Source organism: Salminus brasiliensis, chromosome 6, assembly GCF_030463535.1.
Source record: "Salminus brasiliensis chromosome 6, fSalBra1.hap2, whole genome shotgun sequence".
NCBI classification, from domain to species: Eukaryota; Metazoa; Chordata; class Actinopteri; order Characiformes; family Bryconidae; genus Salminus; species Salminus brasiliensis.
Window position 1 is genome coordinate 39,873,897 of NC_132883.1, and position 19,840 is coordinate 39,893,736.

A 19,840-nucleotide genomic window follows, 5' to 3' on the forward strand; every position below is an offset into this window, starting at 1 on the left:
GTTCAGGCCTACACTTAATAAAGTGCACATGAAAACAACACAGAAGGCATATTAAAGAAACCGCTTATTAGAAATGGGCCATGGCTTGTTTTGCCAAGGGCCCCTTCAAGTTCTTAAACATGGCATGAAACATTTGGTATATTTACTTTGATGCAAGTGTAGCAGAATGATCAATGTTTGATTTAGTCAAAGTGAAACTAGTTACCCACATCATAAGCTTTACAATTTATTAAAACATTGGCAAGAACATGATAAGCATAACAAACATTAATCATAAAGGAATAAAACATGGCTTTGAGTTAATTACAGAAATCATGCTTTTTGCTAAAGTCCTCAGTGGGTGTGTCTAAGCAAATAAAGCATGACCCAAGGACTCCGTTGACACCTGGACATCCGCCCAGTCATCCGTCTTGAGTAAAAATGCAAGCCAAACTCTCTTAGCTCTTACAATTAAACGAACTGTTAAATTTATTAAAGTGTCTTTAAAGCCGGACATACACTGTGCTAATTTGGAAATCTTGTTATTTGGTCATAACTGGAGGTAAACTACAACTTGACTGCATGTGTGTGTAAGAGTGTCCAAAACTTTTTCAACTTACTTTATGTATTCTTTGACTGACGGATGGATTTGGTCAGCCAGCAAATTTACAAAATCACTATGCACCTTTCAGGAACATCAGATAGAGACACTGCTCAGACTGTGAGAAAAGTGTCAAAAAAGACCAACTGCTCACACAGAGTTCGCTTGGGCAGTTAATCAAGCATTGGTTCCCCTTTGCATTTGAAATGTCAGTGGATCTAAAATCCAGTCAGCTACAACCAAATCAGACTTAAAAACAGGCTAAAATTGCACAGTGTATGCCTGGCTTAAGACTGATATACGTAAATGTCCTGCATTGTGACTGGCTTCTCTGTATTTGTCTAATTCCAAAAGGCAGAAACACTCCTTGTTACTTTGATGAGAATAGACGGAGCTAAACTGTTGCCAACTGAATCGGTGGATCTACATGATTTGTATTTGTATTTTGTAACATCAAAAAAACAGTGCATTAGAAAATTCACAACTTCCACATGTTAACACACTACACCAAGCTCTTCCACTAAAAACGTCTTTCCGTGAGAGTAACCCTTTATAGCCTTTTAAAACTATATTCCATTTGGTGTGGTCAGCAAAAGCAAAGGGTACACAGGGAAGGACTACATAATGCTTGTACTTAAAGCCAAGCATGACATCATTCTATACGTTTAAACTGTACATGTGGGTTTTCTTGTTTGTCAGCTGAAGATCCACTGGCATTTCCATAATAGCACTTCCTGTTGAAGAAGTAGTCTGTGGTTTATAGTAACAGTCAAAGGAAGATATAAGGAAGGAGACGGTCGTGGAATGAAGACGACTGAACCACTACTGTATAGTGCAAACCAGTAGCTGCACCAAGAATGTTGTTTTGGATATATACAATTCATTAAAAAAAATTGAACAATAAAAAGTTAATATGATGATAATGTCTTACTTTTATGCATTCAGTGTTGTGATGGTCAACCATATGTGCATAACTGTAGTAAATGTCTATCTACAATCATTATCTAATGATTTACGGTGTGATGGGCTACTACCATGCTTAAACAAGCCACATCTATACTTTTCCAATCTTCCTCAATATATGTACAACTGAAACCTGTAGCTGGGGTTTGTTTAAGAGTGTGCCACACCTCAGGCAGCCCAGCTGTATAATATAAAATATTAGTAATCTGGCATAAATGTCACATAAATATCAATATGTGACAAATATATGTTAGATTTAAGAGAATTCCACATATTCTAATGTTATATACTTGACATCTATATGTTGCCATATAGCAGATTTCTGTCATGTAGGTAACAACATTCATATGAAAACTGAGAGAAGTGAAAGTAAAATTATTAGATTATCTGGTCTTCAAGGCTAAACCTCCCTTATGGCTTCAAATAAACAGGGAGGAGATGTGAGGTTATGGGTGTAAGTAAGTAACAGGAAAGCAAGTAGTGAGGAGTGCAAGGTCAGATATGAAGATGAAAGAGGAAAAAAAAGAGTCATGGCATTTCTTCTAAACTGCAGTCAGAAACAGCCACATGGTTTTATGACTTCTTGTTGAAGACGGAGGACAGAGTTTTGGGGGAAACAGCACCTTATGATTATGTCCTCACCATTTGTATACCCTTTTAGTTATTATTATTATTTAGTATCATATGTATAAGTATGAGCAGTGATTATGTAAGTGAAAAGCTGCTGACATGTTTGATAGCACATATGAAAAGCTGTGTGATTTCTTGGAAATGCTTCAAGCTGTAACTTGTCAGGACCGGGCCACTGATATTCCTGTCTTTCATTGCAGCACTGGTTGTGGTGCGTGGGCTGTGAAGTGATGTAAATGGAACAGGTGTAAAACATACAGCCTTCTGGTAGTTTCACTTTTCTTTACTACACTAAGGGCCCCCATAAAAGATATTACATTGGACTCCACACCTTGAACAATTCTGCCAGAATACTAGATTAATATATATTTGTAGGGCCCCTATTAGTCTCAGGCCCTTAGAATCATCCTAATTTGTTCATCCCCATACAACATGCAAGCTTTCAGGTTTAACAGACAAAATCAAAAGCAGCTGTCAGTGAAACTACAGGATTGCAGTATCAACTGTATTTATTCTGTATTTGTTTTAAGTTGTGTATGATGTATAAATAGTACATATTTGACTTTGGTTGATGTTAAAAAGGCAAATAAAAAAAAAATCTTTTGGCTGGTTGGCTCACAAATGCATAGCATAGTATAGCTTAGCCTAGTTTAGCCTAGCTTCAAACAAATAAAAAAACATATTTTTTTGTAATTATTCTTGAGTCTTACCTGATAGTGTTGCTGTCCACTCTGTGTCCTCTCAGTGCGGCGTGTGCTTAGCTTAAAAAAAATTACCTTATCGCTTTTCTGGTCAGCCGAGTATTAGATTCTTACTTTTAGTCGCTGTCTTGGCTGCCGACACAGATCTTTTGGCTTCCGACTCACTTTTGAGCAGCACTTCACCCAGTTAGTTAGCCTTTTTTAGCGTTGCTTTCAAATTCTGCCAAAGCAGCTAGTGGGCTGGGTTCAAGTTAAATATTGAGGTTTAAATATAACGAGTCAAGATGAGTCCATTATATTTACTGAGTTTTAGAATTGGCCGATTTTACAACCCTGTTTTACTTACGTTTTAGATAGGTTTGTCTTTTGAATGTCTTTTGAGGGATTTTCGCCCATTTTCACTTGCAAAAGGCTAATAGTTCTGTGAGATTCTTGGTTCGCCTTGCATGTACTGACCTATTGAGGTCTATCCACAGATTTTCGCATATGTTTAGATGGTTATAAGTTACTGGTACTGTGTTTAAATGGATATTTATTTTGATCTTTACTCAAGTACAAGTACAGTAATGCAGTTTCTATTTTTCCACCCTGAGTAAAAGCACAGTTTACACTACAGTAAACAGCCCCTCTCGGTTTATCTGTAAAAAGGAAGCTGGATAAAGTGTTGATCATGCCCAATAGCATTTATGGAACCAAGCCCAAGGTTAATGGCAGGATCATAGGCCTTTTACCAGTGCAGGTACCAATTAGACGCTAAAATTAGAGGTAAAAGAAATTTTAAAGAGTCTTTAATACAAGTTTTCTTATCCAATTAAAGTTTTTTTCTCATAGAGCTGTTCATCCAAGCTATGTAACCATTTAGAAATCTTTATCTTCCTAGACTGTAAAGAGCTGCCAGCATCCTCAGTACTTTCTGTTTGGTGTTTTTAACTGGAACTTCCCTGAAGGACTTTATTACCGTGATTATAAATTATACTTTATAACGTTATAAAGTGCAAAGCTAAGCGTACCAAGTGTAATAATTCATCCTGGCCACACTTTAAGCTTATCACTCTAAGATTGATTTCCCCACGTTGCCTTTTTACACATCAATAAGTCTGAGGGATGTGGCTTTAGAAACATACATTATATTCATTATATACCTGCCCAAAAACATTATCTCCCATCTGACATGAAACACACTCAGACCTTCATTTATTTATCACATATACACTAATAAATATCACACATTAATATACAAGTTTTAGAAGATGGTGTGACTTACATAAGCATAAACGTCTCTGCACAGCTAATCAGTGTCGTGGCCATTTTAAGTTCCTGGAAATACTTTTACCTTCATGTAAACAGTTTTAAAGCAATATTAGATTAGCATCTACTGTTCTAAACTAATGCTGCATTCCATTTGAACTGGGATGTCAGATTTTTCGAGTTCCAAGTAGAAACTTTCAACGGAAATTTCGACTTCCAAGGTAAATGGAAAGCAGCATAAATGTGCTCAGGCCAGACAGGGTCATTGATGCCCAAGGCTCATTGATGTGATCCATTGAGGCCCTACCTTGCAACTTACAGGACTAGATACCACACAGGACACCTTCAGAGGTCTTGTGGAGCCCATGCCTTGATGAGCTGGGATAAGGGAGACCTACACAATATATATGTAGGTGGTTTCAATATATGGCTGATCAGTGTATAGTTGTACATTAGTGCAAAACAGTACATTAGTTTTGACTAAAAAACAATCAGATAATCAGAGGCACCATGACTTGGATTAAATATCCACCTTTGGATTGTGTGATAAATGCAGACTTCAATAATTACAAGTGATAAAGCATACGGACAAACAAAGGAAATCATTTACTTATGTGTTACATTATCGGCTGCTCCAGGAGCTTCCAGAACTTCTTCGGAAACCAAGCCTTGGTGGACTCTGAGGTATGCTTGGGATCATTGTCCTGTTGCAAGGTCAAATGACACCCAAGCTTCAGCTTCCTCACAGAAGGCAGGAAGTTTTCTACTAGGATTTCCTGATACTTGATTGAATCCATCTTGCCCTTCCACATGCTGCAGCTTTCCAATGCCAGAGAAAGCAAAGCAGCCCCAGAGCATCACCGAGCCACCACCATGCTTTACTGTAGGCGGGGTGTTCATTTCAGCACATGCGTCATTCTTCCTCCTCTAGATGTACCGCTGATCCATAAGGCCGAAAAGTTCCAGTTTTGTTACTTCGCTCCACAGAACAGAATCCCCAAATGTCTGTGTAGCGATTAAACAATTGGGAACTTTTCAGGCCTACAGATCAGCTATAGTTATATTTTTACAATGCATACAATAAGGTGTCCATAGTTTTTTTATGCTGTATTTTTAAATAAATAAAAAAATCAGTGAAATGTTTTAGCTCATCTCAGGGTTAAAAACCAGCCAGAACAATACCATCTTGACCTTATTCATAACTCGTACCACAGAACTTCTTCTGACTAATCCAGACATTTCCTGTTTTGCAATAGTAGCACATGCTTAGACAATAAAATCAGTGCAATACATATACAAATGTCTATTTTTTGCTATTGACAGAAATTACATGCTCAAAAAATACATATAAAAATGTTTTGTAAGACACATTGATCACATTTCTGGTCAGATTTATGCAGAAATATAGAAAATATGAAAGACATTACTTAAATCTGGCAGTTTTCCTTTACATTATACTAATGGGACTTTACTATAGTGTACTGTGCTATATTATATAGTACTACTGTTTTTTTTTTAAATATAATACTAGTATACTGATGAGACTTTACTATCATTTACTATACTATGCTACTGTATATTAAACCATATAATACAATAGTATATTTCAAAGTATTTATTTATAAAGTACTATACTTATATACTAATACTAATATACTAATATTGTAAAGTACACTATATGATATTATATTTACTAATATACTAATATTGTAATACGACTTTACAATTGTAAACTACACTGTATGATACCATAATTATGTCAGAACATTTGCCAGGGAAGATATGTAAGGAACTATTTGTAATATTATTATTATTATTATTATTAGTAGTAGTAGTATTATTATATGCAAGTAATCATATGTAATAATATGTTCCAGATGTATTTTATATATATATATATATATATATATATATATATATATATATATATATATATGGTCCTGTATGTAATAACAATATGTCCCACAGGTATTATGTATATGTATGTACATAATACTTATAAGTACCTATATGTACCTATATGTTCATATGTTATGTTCATATATATATATATATATATATATATATATATATATGGAACATATAGGAATAAATCAGGACTGTAGTTGGTCCTGTAAGTTTTTCTCCTGAACATGTATACAAACAAGTGTACACTCACATACACGCACCCACACCCACTCTCTCTCTCTCTCTCTCTCTCTCTCTCTCGCTCTCACACACACACACACACACACACACACACACACACACACACACACACACACACACACATTCTTTCAAAGAAAGGAGATAGGGTCATGTGGACGCTTGGCTTCTTTTGAAAGTGGGTACTTTTCCAAGCTCAGCCCGAGGCCCCGCCCACTATCGTTTCCAACCTATGATGAGTAATGTTTTGGGTTCAAACCAGAAGCACGTGTGCTGCATCCTATAAAACACAGCGGACACTCCCCCTTCCAGAAACACACACACTCACACTCTCACACACTGTATAACTGCTGGTGAATCTGTGACTACTCACATTACCTGAACTCAACCGTCTCTCCAACTGCTGAAAAAGAGGTGAAGGTGAAGATGGGAGTTAACAGCCAGGGTAAGAAGACTTCTACTTATATAATCCTTTATAACCACTCAGAAATGTGGATTTTAGGATGTAATGAAATGAGGACTTACTAGTGTTTATAACCATGCAGGGAACATGCTTATTGTTGTTCATTATTATTATTATTATTATTATTATAAATATATTAAATGCTAGGTTATTGTCTATCTATATTGTTTGCATTTCTATGTTCTTGAAAGCTTCAGAGAAATCCATAGTGTTTAGTTTTGTAAAAAAAAAAAAAACATAACAAAACATGAAGTTCCATTAATAGATTAGTATTATACAATTTCTTAATATAAAATATTACATATATTGTATATAGTATCATATAGTATAGTTTACAATAGTAAAGTCATATTACAATATTAGTGTGGTATTACTAAAGTACTATATAGTACAGTACAGTATATAGTGCATAATATAGTATACTTATTAAAATAGTAGTATGGTATTTTGAAATATACTATTGTACTATATGGAATACTATAGTATACAATAGATAGCATAGTATAATCAGTATACAAGTATGATATTTAAAAAATACAGTAGTACTATATAGTATACTATAGTAACATCATTACAATATTTATTACAATATTTGTATGGTATTTTAATAATACTGTGTAGTACAGTATAATACTTAGTGCATAGGATGGTATGGTATGGTATGGTATGGTAAAGACTCTAAATATAATTTTTACTATTAATTATATTAAAGTGTACAATAGCATAGTATACTCTATATAGGTCTTATCTGTATACTAGTAAGATATATAAAATACTATAGTACAATTTAATATAGTGCAGTCCACCATAGTGTAGTAAAGTCCCATTAGTATACTGGTATCACATTAAAACATAGTACAGCACTTTATAGTATAGTATACTATAATGTACATCATAGTATAGTATACATTTTTACTATTATATTATTATTACAGTTGTCTGTTGCACTTATAGTATAGTTATTACTATTAGTTCTAAAACAGGCATGTAGGCAGTCATTTACTGTAAATACAGAAGATACATTTGAATGCAACCTATCAATCTGATTCACCTCAGACTGATGCCTGTGACGTGAGCCAGTTTTGACGTTCCTCTGTTGGTGATGAGACACAGCTGGAGTAATCACATTTACTGTGCATTGCCAGGCTGCACTGAGTCATGTGATGACACCCTACTGTAGCACCTATTGCAAGAGCAAAGTAAAACTGTGGACTAGGCTTCATAGGCATGTCTGAAAGATAGCAGCGCTTATTAAGCATAGTTGAAAATGATCACAGTGGAATTGCTAAAAATGATATTACCCTGATTAAAGGGATGCTGACGCTAGCACACCCTCTACTGGCTAATGAGCTGCTCTCACAGTAGAAGTTCTCCAGAATTTCTACAGCTATGACTCTGTAACTGCACACCCAGAGGAAGATGCAGTGGACCAACCAAATATTAATGTGGTATATTGAAATATATTATTGTACTATATATATATATATATATATATATATATATATATATATATATATATATATATATATAGTATTTTATACTATAAGTACAGTATAAAAAATATAAATAAAAATAGCATTGTATAGTATAGTATAGCATATACTATACACGTGTGTTTGGCAAGGGACCAAGTGTCTTTAACAGTTATTAGCTGCTGCTAACCCTAGGTAATAACATGTTTTCCCCAGGTTCTCGGCTTGGCTGTGGCTGTGGAAGAGGCTGCCTGGGCCCAATGACTTTTCACTCTGAAGCCAAGGGGCAGCTGGTGACCCTGAGTGAAGATGGCCGACGCGCGACCAGAGACACCTCGTCCTTCCGTCACGGCCTGATCTTCAGTAGCCGACCGCTGAGGGTCCAGGAGAAGATGTGTGTGCGTATTGAGCGCTCTGTGATGGGCTGGCATGGAGCTCTGCGAGTCGGCTTCACCAGCGTTGTGCCTGGGTCCAGAGCTGTGCCCTCTCTGGCCATTCCTGAGCTGACGGACTTCCCTGGATACTGGGCCATTCCGGTGCCGGAGCAGCAGTGCCTTCCGGGATCAGAGATCGTTTTCTGGGTCAGTCATGGTGGATGTCTGAATGTCCTGACAGCCGACGGGCAGAAGCACAGGATGAAAACCACATTGGACAAGCACAAGCCAATGTGGGCGATGATTGATGTTTATGGGCAGACCAACACAGTCCTGTTACTCGGTCAGTTTACAGTGTTGCGAACCATTAATGATTTAGTGCTTGATGAAGTGTCAAATATTAAAAAAGGTGAAGATTAGCTGACAGTTGTTTCCTTTGCCCTCCTTTTATCATAGGCTCGATGAAGAAGTGCCTTTTCAGCACCCGCAGGTCGTGCCCTGTGCCCCCAGTCGAACCTACAGTGGCGACTTGCAGTTATATTGACGCCCCCGTGGAGATACTGGAGAGGACGCTGAACCAGAACATCCTAGAAGAGTCTGAGAATCGACAGAATGTCAATCTTTCCTGCTGTCAGAGCAACAGACAGAGCACAAGTAAGAGCCTGAACTAAACTAAGATCTAAAACGATCTGAAAATATATATTTTTTATATTTTTTTATATCTTATGCATTTTTACACTTGAATTTCTCACTCTTGTGACAAGATACCTGACATACCACTTAGCAACAACATAGCAACCACCTGGCCTACCATAGCACACTACAGCAATACCATAGCATCTACTTAGCAACACTTTAGCGACCACCTGAAATACCATAACCCCAGAGCAACCATCTGGAACACCATAGCAACCACCCTAGTAACCACCTGGTATAACATAGCAGCCATCTAGCAATCACCTGAAAGGACTTGGCAAGCACCCTGGCAGCCACATGGTATGCCATAGCTACCATCTAGGAGCACATTAGCAGCACCATAGCACCCACTAAACAACACTTTAGCGACCACCTGAAATACTATAACAAGCCCCAGACCAACCATCTAAAACACTGTAGCAACCACCCTAGTAACCACCTGGTATCATATAGCAGCCACCTTCGAACACCCTAGCATCCTATCACCTGAAAGGACTTGGCAAGCACCCTGGCAGCCATGTGGTATATTATAGCAGCCATCTAGGATTACACATTAGCAGCACCATAGCAACCACCTGAACTACCATAGCAACCACTTGAGAAAAACAGAATGTCATGTGTTTTTTAATGAAGTATTTATAGACGTTTCTCTGTCACTGTCTCTTTAGGTAATGAAACCGTGGAGGAATGTGTGGTGTGTTACTCGAACTTTGTGGACGTGATGCTAACCTGTGGACATCGTTGTGTGTGCTCTCACTGTGCCCTGAGGGTCTTCAATGAGTTCGGAACGTGTCCGCTGTGTCGGCATCGCTTACGCCCAGTTTACTCTCACGAGTGCACGTAGCTGAGAGCGAGAGGAATGGAGGACATGCTGAATGTAGTCAAATAAACCTTTTTACCACTGAAAATGTAGAAGGTTGTAGAAGATACGAGGGTATGGCCTTATAGCCATGTATATATATAAGGCTGGATTTCAGAACCAGGGTTCTGAACTTAATGCACTTTCAAAACATTGCTGGAGTAACCACTACTAAAACTGTAGCACTTAGAACCAGATCTGCTGAAATACTCTAAAACTCTGGACTGCTGGATTTCTAACGACCGCTCTGAATGTTCTTCTGTCTGTTTCTGTATATAGTATGTCAGTGTTGTAAATATGTAATTACTATATTTATGTTTATATGTATTAAAGCATTGTGTGAACTCTTAAGCTGTGTATGCTTTCTGCAAATACACCCAACACACAAATTACCACAGTATTATCACACACTAACACTAGGTGTCAGTATTGTGCAAGTAAAAGAAATTTGAGCACAAGCCATCCCACACAATCCTACACTGTAGCTCATCTCCAGGATATTCCACTGCATGATCCAAAGTGTTTAGATAAAAATGATGCCTCACCTCCAGCCAATAGCTTTTACAATCGTTACTGCGGGGTGACGTATAGGCATTTCCACTAGTGACGACATCTTCTTTCGACAGCTAATGCTAGTCACGGGCCTTTGACAGCAGGTTAAATCTGGTTTGAAAGAAACTGTGACTAATGAAGCTGTGTTTGGTTCAGAATCAGACATGCACACATCATCAAAACGTACAGACATGTTTTTCTGAAAAGTACTCAGGGTAGGTTTGTGATTAACAGTGACGTCACTGTGTCTTTCCCAACCTATAGTATATTGCAGCATCCAGGCAACATGAGTTACTTCATTTTTGTTTATGGATCAAAAATATGGCCTGTGGTGAAATTAACATATTAAATATATGACACATTACAATGTGTGGAATTACCTTGCATCCAACATATATTTGCCATATATCAACATATACATAACCGCATCGTCAGTTCACTGGTTGCCCTTTCTTTGAGCATTTTGATAGGCACTGACCTCTCCATTCCAGGAAAACACCCACAAGACCCGCCTGATTTTAATGATGGGGATGCTAATAATCAGTCATGTAGGTCTTACAGTTCCTGTCAAAGTGGCCAAGATTCTTCTTACCACATCATTAATACTAATCACTTTATCTACGTGTGGTTTAATTACATGGCTGATCGGTGCATATATGCTCAATACATATATTTAACATTATATGAAAAAGGCATATCATACATAAATGTGGCCACATTAGATTTCTATATGGGAAATAAATATACGATCAAAGGATACAACCAGATTCTACATCCAGGAGTACTTGGAAGGTCTGTGTATGATCTGGCAATTCAATTCTCATTTCAGAATTGAAACCTGAAAACTAACAACGACCTGTAATCCGATTTTCAAATTGTTATCCGATTTCTGACTCCAAATGGGAACATGGGAAAAGGGAAACCACCCGTTATCCGATTTCTAATATAAAATAATCCAATAAATAAATAAATAAATAAAGCAGAACTGGAGCATTTCTATTGGTTCTTCCTTCACAATATTCTTACAATTTAAAGAACAACTGCCTGATTCACATAATATCAAACAGTGAAAAACAGCAATCCCCTGCAAAACAGGGCTTGCTCCAACCAGCCATTATAGATGGAAAGGTTTACAACAGCCCAGCAAATAAAACACAATGGTTTTTAAATATTAACCTTCTTCAAAGTAATTTTGCTGCCATGGTCCGTCACTTCAAAGGTGCACTGTACTGCGAAATGTGTCCTCCGCATTTAACCCATCTATAGTAGTAAACACACACACACACACACAGCGGTGGGCAGCCAACTCCAGCGTCCAGGGAGCAGAGAGGACCCAACAGTGGCAGCTTGCCAAGCCTGGGAATCGAACCCACAACCCTGTTATTGATAGCCCGACGCTCTAACCGCTGAGCCGCCACTGCCCCCACTTCAGCTAATAAAATCAAATCAAATCAGTTTTATTAGAACAGGGCTTTTTTTTAAAAAGGGAATCAAGGGAATAACCACCAAAGACATTCAGCCAAGCTTCAGACATCCCAACACCCTACACTGTGAGTATACAGCCTCCTCTTTCATTGCTCCTGACAGCATTGGCATTATACTTTGTGTTTCTGTGTTTACAGTCATTTTCTGTCTCTGATTAAATGCTGTGCTGGCCATTTGACTATTAACAGTCATTTCGGTCTGAAAAAGTCACCATACCCCTCCGACAGTCTCTCAGCTGTTCCAGTTCCCACTGGTACTAACGTCTTCCCTCAAAACATCTGAGCAGATCCTGGGAGCAATAAACTGAAAGCTGGCCCTGGTTCTTCACAGCACGGCTCCGCTGAAAAACAGGGCTTGCTCCATCCAGCCATTATAGATGGATAGGTTTACAACCTAAAGCCCAGCAAATAAAACACAATGGTTTTTAAATATTAACCTTCTTCAAAGTAATTTTGCTGCCATGGTCTTTCACTTCACTTCAGCTAAAAAATAAAATCAGATTTATTAGAACAGCACTTTTTTAAAACTGATGTTTTTGCCAAACAGCTTTACAGAAATCCAATAATAGACAAAAAAATCCACAACGCATAAAACATTATGAGTGGCTGGTTTGAGGCGGGTAGCAGGAAAGGCAGATGGTCAAACTTTCATCAGTGTCAGGTCGAACAGGTGGTCATTAACTCGAAAAAGAGTAAAGAGATGGAATTGGTTCTGTTTGGACTTGTGGAGAACAGAGAATGTAAATATTCAGAGAGTTCGGCTGATCTGACTATTAAGAGGAGAGACTAACTAAAAGGAGAGAGCCAGAAGGTAACACAGACACGTTACTAATACAGTACTGCCCTTAATGTGGCCATACAGAGGATATAATTTCCACTGATTTCATCAATTGCCTCAACCATCTAAATTTTACGTTGTTTCCAATATGGAGACACTTGGGATTGATCAGCAGAGGGCAGCAGATACAGGTTTATAAAAGTCAGGTCTGAGTTGCTGAGACTTGAGTCAACTACTCATAAACCATAAAAAAAGTCAAGACAGAAATGGAGGTGTCCTGATTACTGTGAAAGTGCATGATGTTTTATAAGTAAGATGAATTAATCAGGTCTAATTACAGTCCTGGTTTATTAGTTTAGTGATGAATAGGAGAAGGGAGTTACTGAAGAAAAGGAGAAGAGAGAAAGTGAAAGAAAGTGAGGGATATGACCTTTACATGTTGATTACACAGCTGGGCTGTTAAATATTTATTTTGGATGGGAGGACAAGAGAGAGAGAGAGAGCAGGGGAATGTATCACACCATCAGGATATGCTAGAGTATCAGAACAAGAGGGAGAGTGACAGAGAAGCAGAGAGGAAGCGAGCGAGAGACCAGTGTTGAGAGTTACATTACCCTGTCTGGACTGCTCTTTACTCAAGGGAATAACCACCAAAGACATTCAGCTGAGCTTCAGACATCCCAACACCCTACACTGTGAGTATACAGCCTCCTCTTTCATCGCTCCTGTCAGCATTGGCATTATACTTTGATTTTCTGTGTTTACAGTCATTTTCTGTACTGGCCATTTGACTATTAACAGCCATTTCTGTCCGAAAAAGTCACCTCATCCCTCCAACAGTCTCATATCAGTCAGCTGTTCCAGTTCCCACTGGTACTAACGTCTTCCCTCAAAACATCTGAGCAGATCCTGGGAGCAATAAACTGAAAGCTGGCCCTGGTTCTTCACAGCACGTCTCTTCACATTGATTAGAAGAACATAGAGGTTATAAGGCCTTTAATAAGCGCATGTACTGAGCCCACTTAAATATTTGCAATATTGGAATACTTGAAATCAGTCTGAAGATCTCATTGAATAAACACCCATCACCTTCGTGCGGATGTGGAGAGACACACTGTAAAAGGTGGTCCTGGACAGAAACACTTATATAGATATAGAACTTAATACATTTACATATAGTGCATTTATTCCCAACATGACAGTGTTCAAGATTTAGAGATGTAACCTCTATATTTTCAAAGGATAGCTTCTCTGAGTTAGCAGCTAGATCTCCTAAGTCTGAAAAACATAGAAAATCTTAATCTACAACGGCATCTGTGAAGGGGTGTGATATATTAGGCAGCAAGTGAACAGTCAGTTCTTGAAGATGATTGGGTTGGATCCAAGCCTCTTTGTTAAGGGCCAAACTGTGAAGGCTAGACGGCTGGGTCAGAGCATCTCCAAACCCTCAGGTGTTCCTGTTAAGCAGCAGTCACTACCTACCAAAAGTGTTTCAAGAATGAACAACCACTGAACCTAAGCCCCATGGATGCAATCCATGGAGGCCCCACCTCACAACTTACAGGACTTAAAGGATCTGCTGCTAACATTAGTCTTAGTGTCAGATACCACAGGACACCTTCAGAGGCCTTGTGGAGTCCATGCCTCATATGGCCAGATCTGCTGTAGCAGAACAAGGGGGACCAATTCAGTATTAATGTTGTGGATGATCATGTTTATGACCAATAGCAGTATGGACAGTGCTATTATTTGAAAAGAACTAAAAAAAATATCCAAACTTAATAACACAAAACTCATCATAGTGATTTAAAACACAACATTCCAGCTCCGTATTTCTTATATATATTGTTGCTTCTGCAAAGATCTTCAAAATGGCAACTTTACAGGAGAAGGAAAAAAACATATTAATTGTCAATGGAAGCCTTACAGACATGCTAAATGCTGCTTTTGCAAAAAAAAAAAGATCAATTTATTTATTTTATCAGTGCACTTCAGGTAGCCAGCTGCACACTGCACTGAGAGGACACTAGCAGGACAGCACTAACCTGTACAAGTAAGGAATCATTACAAATAATAAAGACTATATTCTTGTTACAGAGTTGAAAACAAAGTGTGCTAAGCTCGTGGCTCCTGTAAGTTGTCACAGTGCCATAAAACAAGCCAATAGCAGAGCAGAAGCAGAGCTCATCATTTTCTCACCATGAATGGCTAAATAACAGGGTTGTATATAGGGATGTCATAGGCATGTAAAACCCCCAAAAAAGTTACTTACGTACTACGTAAATATTAAAAACAAGGTAAGAAGGTAAAAACTGCTGTTTTATAAGTAATGAATGGCAATAATGTTTTTTAATCAAACTGATCAGTGCACATTTATTTTAAAAATGGGCAAAAATTAATAATTGAGAATTTTGCGTTCATTTTTGTTGCATTGAATAAAAGAAAATTTCTTAAATTTCATTTATTCCTTTTGTATCTACTTTGCTCTTTAGGACCAGGTGCATGCCTGATTAAATTTAGTACAGTAGAATAATGGTAACTTCTATTTTAGCTGTGCAAAAATAAGCCTTGTGGTAGATAATTGTGAGTCAAATAAAGTTAACTAGAAATGCCTTGATTTTTTGACTAGTGGAGGGAGCGTCCCAAGTTTGTTAAAACATGAACCCAGTATCCAGAGTACCCAGAGTCAAATGTTGCTATCAGCTTAGTGTTCAGTTTCATTACTATCTAGCTCAAATGCCTACTTCCCAGAAGCTCTGCAGTGCTGACTGGGCCTATTTGGTTCAGCTGATGAGGTTCATAGGCGAGGCCACGTTTACACAGAACCCACGTTATGTAACCAGCCTTTCCTGAGAAGTTTCTTCCTACCTCAGGTGCAAAGTGCCTCCTAGCTGAGTGCTTAGCCCTGCTCTTATCTGGTAGAATAAAGAGGGATGGGTCCTGTGTTGTTTACACAGAGGTGGCTTTTCCATTTCTACTAGCTTGCTCACTCGCACGTTGTCTGAATCTCTGGCTTGAGCATTATGGCTGGATATCGACAGATGTTTCAGTCACTGATTATATTCAGGATATTAAATTCTGTTTTTCTTCCCTATGAGTGTTGAAGTCAACGCTGAAATTGAGTGTAGTGGGAGAGCTTCATGCTTGGTTGAGTCACGTTAAGAACTCCTACAGGATTTAAATTTTAATGTCTGGGTTACCGCCAAATGTTCCCCCAGTTGTAGAAACTAATTGCGAATGCAGTTAGAGATGAAGGCAGGTTGGCAGATGATTAGCAGAGTTGTAGCTGTAATGGAGGCTCATTGATGGAACATGAGGGGCCACTAAACCCTGGTGCCAGCCTGGAGCTGGACCTGGCCCTGGAAAATATGAGAGGGTGTGTGATCTTTTCCAGCTGTGTATAATCACATAGACTTTAACACTATTCAGTTGCTGCAATATCACCACTCATTTTCGAAATCCACAGCACATGTCATCAGGTCTAATACAAGCTACTCTGCTCTTGGCAGCTCAGCTGAATGATTTAGTGTCAGGTGAGTGAAGGTTTCGCAGTGTTGGGAGAAGGTCCACAGGAGAAATGATCTTGACCTTGGAGAGTTGAATGTAGATGAGATTTAGAATAAGAAGTGAGGTTGGCTCTCTTTCTTCAGGCCTCATCGGGCAACGGCAAGGCTCTTAGGGCGTTGTCACGCTAGAGCTTTTTTCTGGACCCAGGTTTGCGTGATTAGTTATTTTAATATTAGTCATTTTTTCATGTGACTGCTTCGACAGATCGATTGGATGCTAAAAACCTTGCGAGTATGGCTCCTTGTTTGCAGGTGGAGAAATGGCACGACTGCAGAACAACTCTGTTTTTCACCGCCTCAGTGTTTGTATTTGCGGAAAGTAGAGAAAATCAATAAACTGATGAACCTAGACCTTAGATTTAGGCCTAATATGCAAGAACATAGTTCACATGACAATGTGCATGTGACGTAAGTATGTAAAAGCCTGACATGGCCAGAGAAACTCCAGCGCAACGAAAAAATCTTAAAGACTGTTGCTTTAAGTAAGCCACTATTAACCAGTAAATATATATATATGTATATATATATATATATATATATATATATATATTAAATAATTAAATGAAATTATTAATTACATCGAAACACCATGGTATACAGTGAATCTGAAAAACAAATAAAAAAAACATACTGTGATGTACATTTTTGGCCATACCTCCCAGCCGTATTGTACAGTATACCTCAGAAACATCTTATGACAGAAGCCTGCAATTTAGCCCAGCATCTTCTGGGCCCCGAGGCATCATTCCCTGACTATGTGAAGCAGATCTAAGATGGTGAGTCAGGAGCTTTTCCTCAAATGTTTATTTGAGGCTGAGTTACCCATGAGAAAATCTGAGGGTGTATACTTCTCTGAACAGCCTCTCCTGTACAGTGGCAAGGTCCCTACTCCCAGCACTAGATCAAACGCTCGCTGTGGGTTTCAAACAGTGAGGGGAAATGGATTCATTTGTTCTCCTGATTCTGAAACACAGAAGGGCGTTGCCTCTGAGAAACACTCGGGTGGTTCTATTATTTCCAGCTGTGTGTGTGTGTGTGTGTGTGTGTGTGTGTGTGTGTGACTGATGGAAACTATTACAGAGCCCCCAACTCGTTAGGCACTGAGAGGTGTGTGTTTCTGGGTTGTGTGAAGCAGCAGTGCACAACAGAGAGGCTGAAATGCTCTCTCTCTCTCACACACACACACACACACACATGGAGTTACAGAATCAAAGCAGATTTGTAGACGCCCCCTACCCAAAACAGAGCTCTCCCTCTCTCTCTCTCTCTCTCTCTCTCTCTCATTCTCTGATTCTTTCTCCTCCCCATTCAGCAACAGCTCCATCTTACAGTGAGTACCAGTTTCTCTCCTCATTCCTCGCTTTTATACAGATCTCACTCATAAACTGTACATTTGACCTCACATTCATTGTCTAATAGCTAACATATGTCTCTGCTAATAGCAGAACCTCTGTATTCTGTGTTTTGGTGGATAAACCTGTTGTTTTGGCTGGTTTGCCGGTCTGTATTTTCTGTTATGGTGGTAAAACTAGTTGATTTTGTCTGCTTTGGTGGTCTGCGCCAATGCTCTGGTGGTTAAATACACCAAATATTTTTTTGGAAAGTTCTTGCTCCAAAGATCCACTCTCTGGAAAGTTCTAGCACCAATAGTTAAGAGGTGTTGATCCTGCGCATATATAAACTGGAAGATTGACTATACTCAGTACCCTACCCTCCTTCTGGCTCTATGACAAGAATGGTGACAGCTCCAGGGTTAGCTGAACTGTTGTGCTGTGTGAAAGGAGCTGGTTGCCCAGCCTGATTCTCTGGATTCCAAGCCCAACGTATTTGGAGTTTCAGCTTGTCCACTGGGACACCGGCCTCATAGGCTGAGCAGAGCAGTGCTGTATGAATGCTATTGTTTTACTGACTAGTGGCATTGTGTAGAAGCCCAGAATGAATGGTAGTGGTTTGTGTGTGAAGCATCTCTGATATTTGCCCATATTACATATGACAGTAATTACACATCCCAGTCTTGTTGCTCAGATATGTAGCTTTGGTTAAGAATAGTAACTGTGGGTTTATTACTCAGTTATTAAACTTAAGCTAAAGCTTAAGTTATTAAGTGACTATTCAACAAATAGGTAGGCCTTTAGGCAGCTTTTTGGGCCTTTTCTGTTTGAAGATGATAAAAAAATAAAAAATAAAAGGGAAACATTTGGGCGTACAATCTTTTGACAGCACTATATTTTATAAGGCGTTGTAGCTGCATGAGCATCACACTGTTAAAAGTAAATATTTGCCAGAGTGGTTAACCAAATTCATTCTTATGTAACGCTGGGCCTTGCCCATATTGTTTCTCCCTTGTGGGCAGTGCCTCAGTATCAATCAAAACAGACTAGTACTCTGTTGTGGTGCTTTTTTAGTAGTGATGTAATCCAGAGCCATTTTACTCCATTAGCTTCATGGTGATAGGGCTGAATGTCCTCCCTTAGCTTTCCCTAAGATGGCTATTCCGGGTGTAGTGCTATTTAATGCCTAAAAGTGCTGTCATGTTGTCTTGTACAAGCAATTTCCCACACAATACATACGTTTCAACCTCAACCTGGTACTTCTCTGGTGGGCTAAGGGTTTTTTACAGGGGTCATCAACTTGCTATATTTACCTGTTCATGATTTTAGCTTGTTTAAATAAATGTGCTAATGCCCGGCGAACAGCATGTCTCACTCTGACGAACGCATTTGTATCCCTTCGTGTTTCCTATGTTGGATTTGAGTTGGGTGGGGCTATATGAGAAGTATCAACCGCTGAAGTTGACATTGTGAAAATTAAAAGTGTGTGTGCGGGCATGTGTGTTTGTGTGTGTGTGTGTGTGTGTGTGTGGGGGGGGGGGGTTGTGTTTGTGTGAGAAAGAAAGAGAGGACATCCCTCAGTTCAGTGCTGCTGGGATTGACAGGCAGGATGATGTGCTCCCAGCAGGAGACTGAGACTGGATGATGTCCAGCTAACCCCTCTGACACTGCTCTTCTGTCTTCTCCTTCACTCATCCCTCTCTCCTCTTCTCTCCTCCTCTCTCTCCTCTCCCATTCATATAGACTCCACTGTCCATCCTCCCTACAGTGACTCAAAATAAGCCCTTTCTCTCTTCTTGTCTCTTTTGGGCTCTTCATTGTTCTTCCTTTCTCTTCTTATCCGTTCTAAGTTCTTTACTGTTCTTCCTTTCTCTTCTCTTCTGTGCTCTTCTTTGCTCTTTCATCTTATGATCTCTTCTCTACTGAGCGCTTCATTGTTCATGCTTTCTCTTCTCGTCTCCTCTGGTCTCTCCATTGTTCTTTTCTCTTCTCTTGTCT

General features: G+C 38.9%; 2 protein-coding genes across 2 annotated transcripts in view; both read left to right on the forward strand.

The window, feature by feature from the left end:
- Positions 1 to 6,641: 6,641 nt before the first annotated feature.
- LOC140556970 (E3 ubiquitin-protein ligase NEURL3) lies at positions 6,642 to 10,473 on the forward strand. The gene is made up of 4 exons (XM_072681090.1): positions 6,642 to 6,712; positions 8,419 to 8,919; positions 9,033 to 9,230; positions 9,941 to 10,473. Exons 1-4 carry the CDS (start codon positions 6,694 to 6,696, stop codon positions 10,114 to 10,116), a joined length of 894 nt encoding a protein of 297 aa, XP_072537191.1. The 5' UTR covers positions 6,642 to 6,693; the 3' UTR covers positions 10,117 to 10,473.
- Positions 10,474 to 13,480: 3,007 nt separating this feature from the next.
- Positions 13,481 to 19,840, forward strand: part of sorbs3 (sorbin and SH3 domain containing 3) — a 72,577-nt gene continuing 66,217 nt past the window's right edge. Inside the window, exon 1 of the mRNA XM_072682381.1 lies at positions 13,481 to 13,640. The gene's annotated coding sequence lies outside the window, so the exon portion shown is untranslated. The remainder of the gene's footprint in view (positions 13,641 to 19,840) is intronic.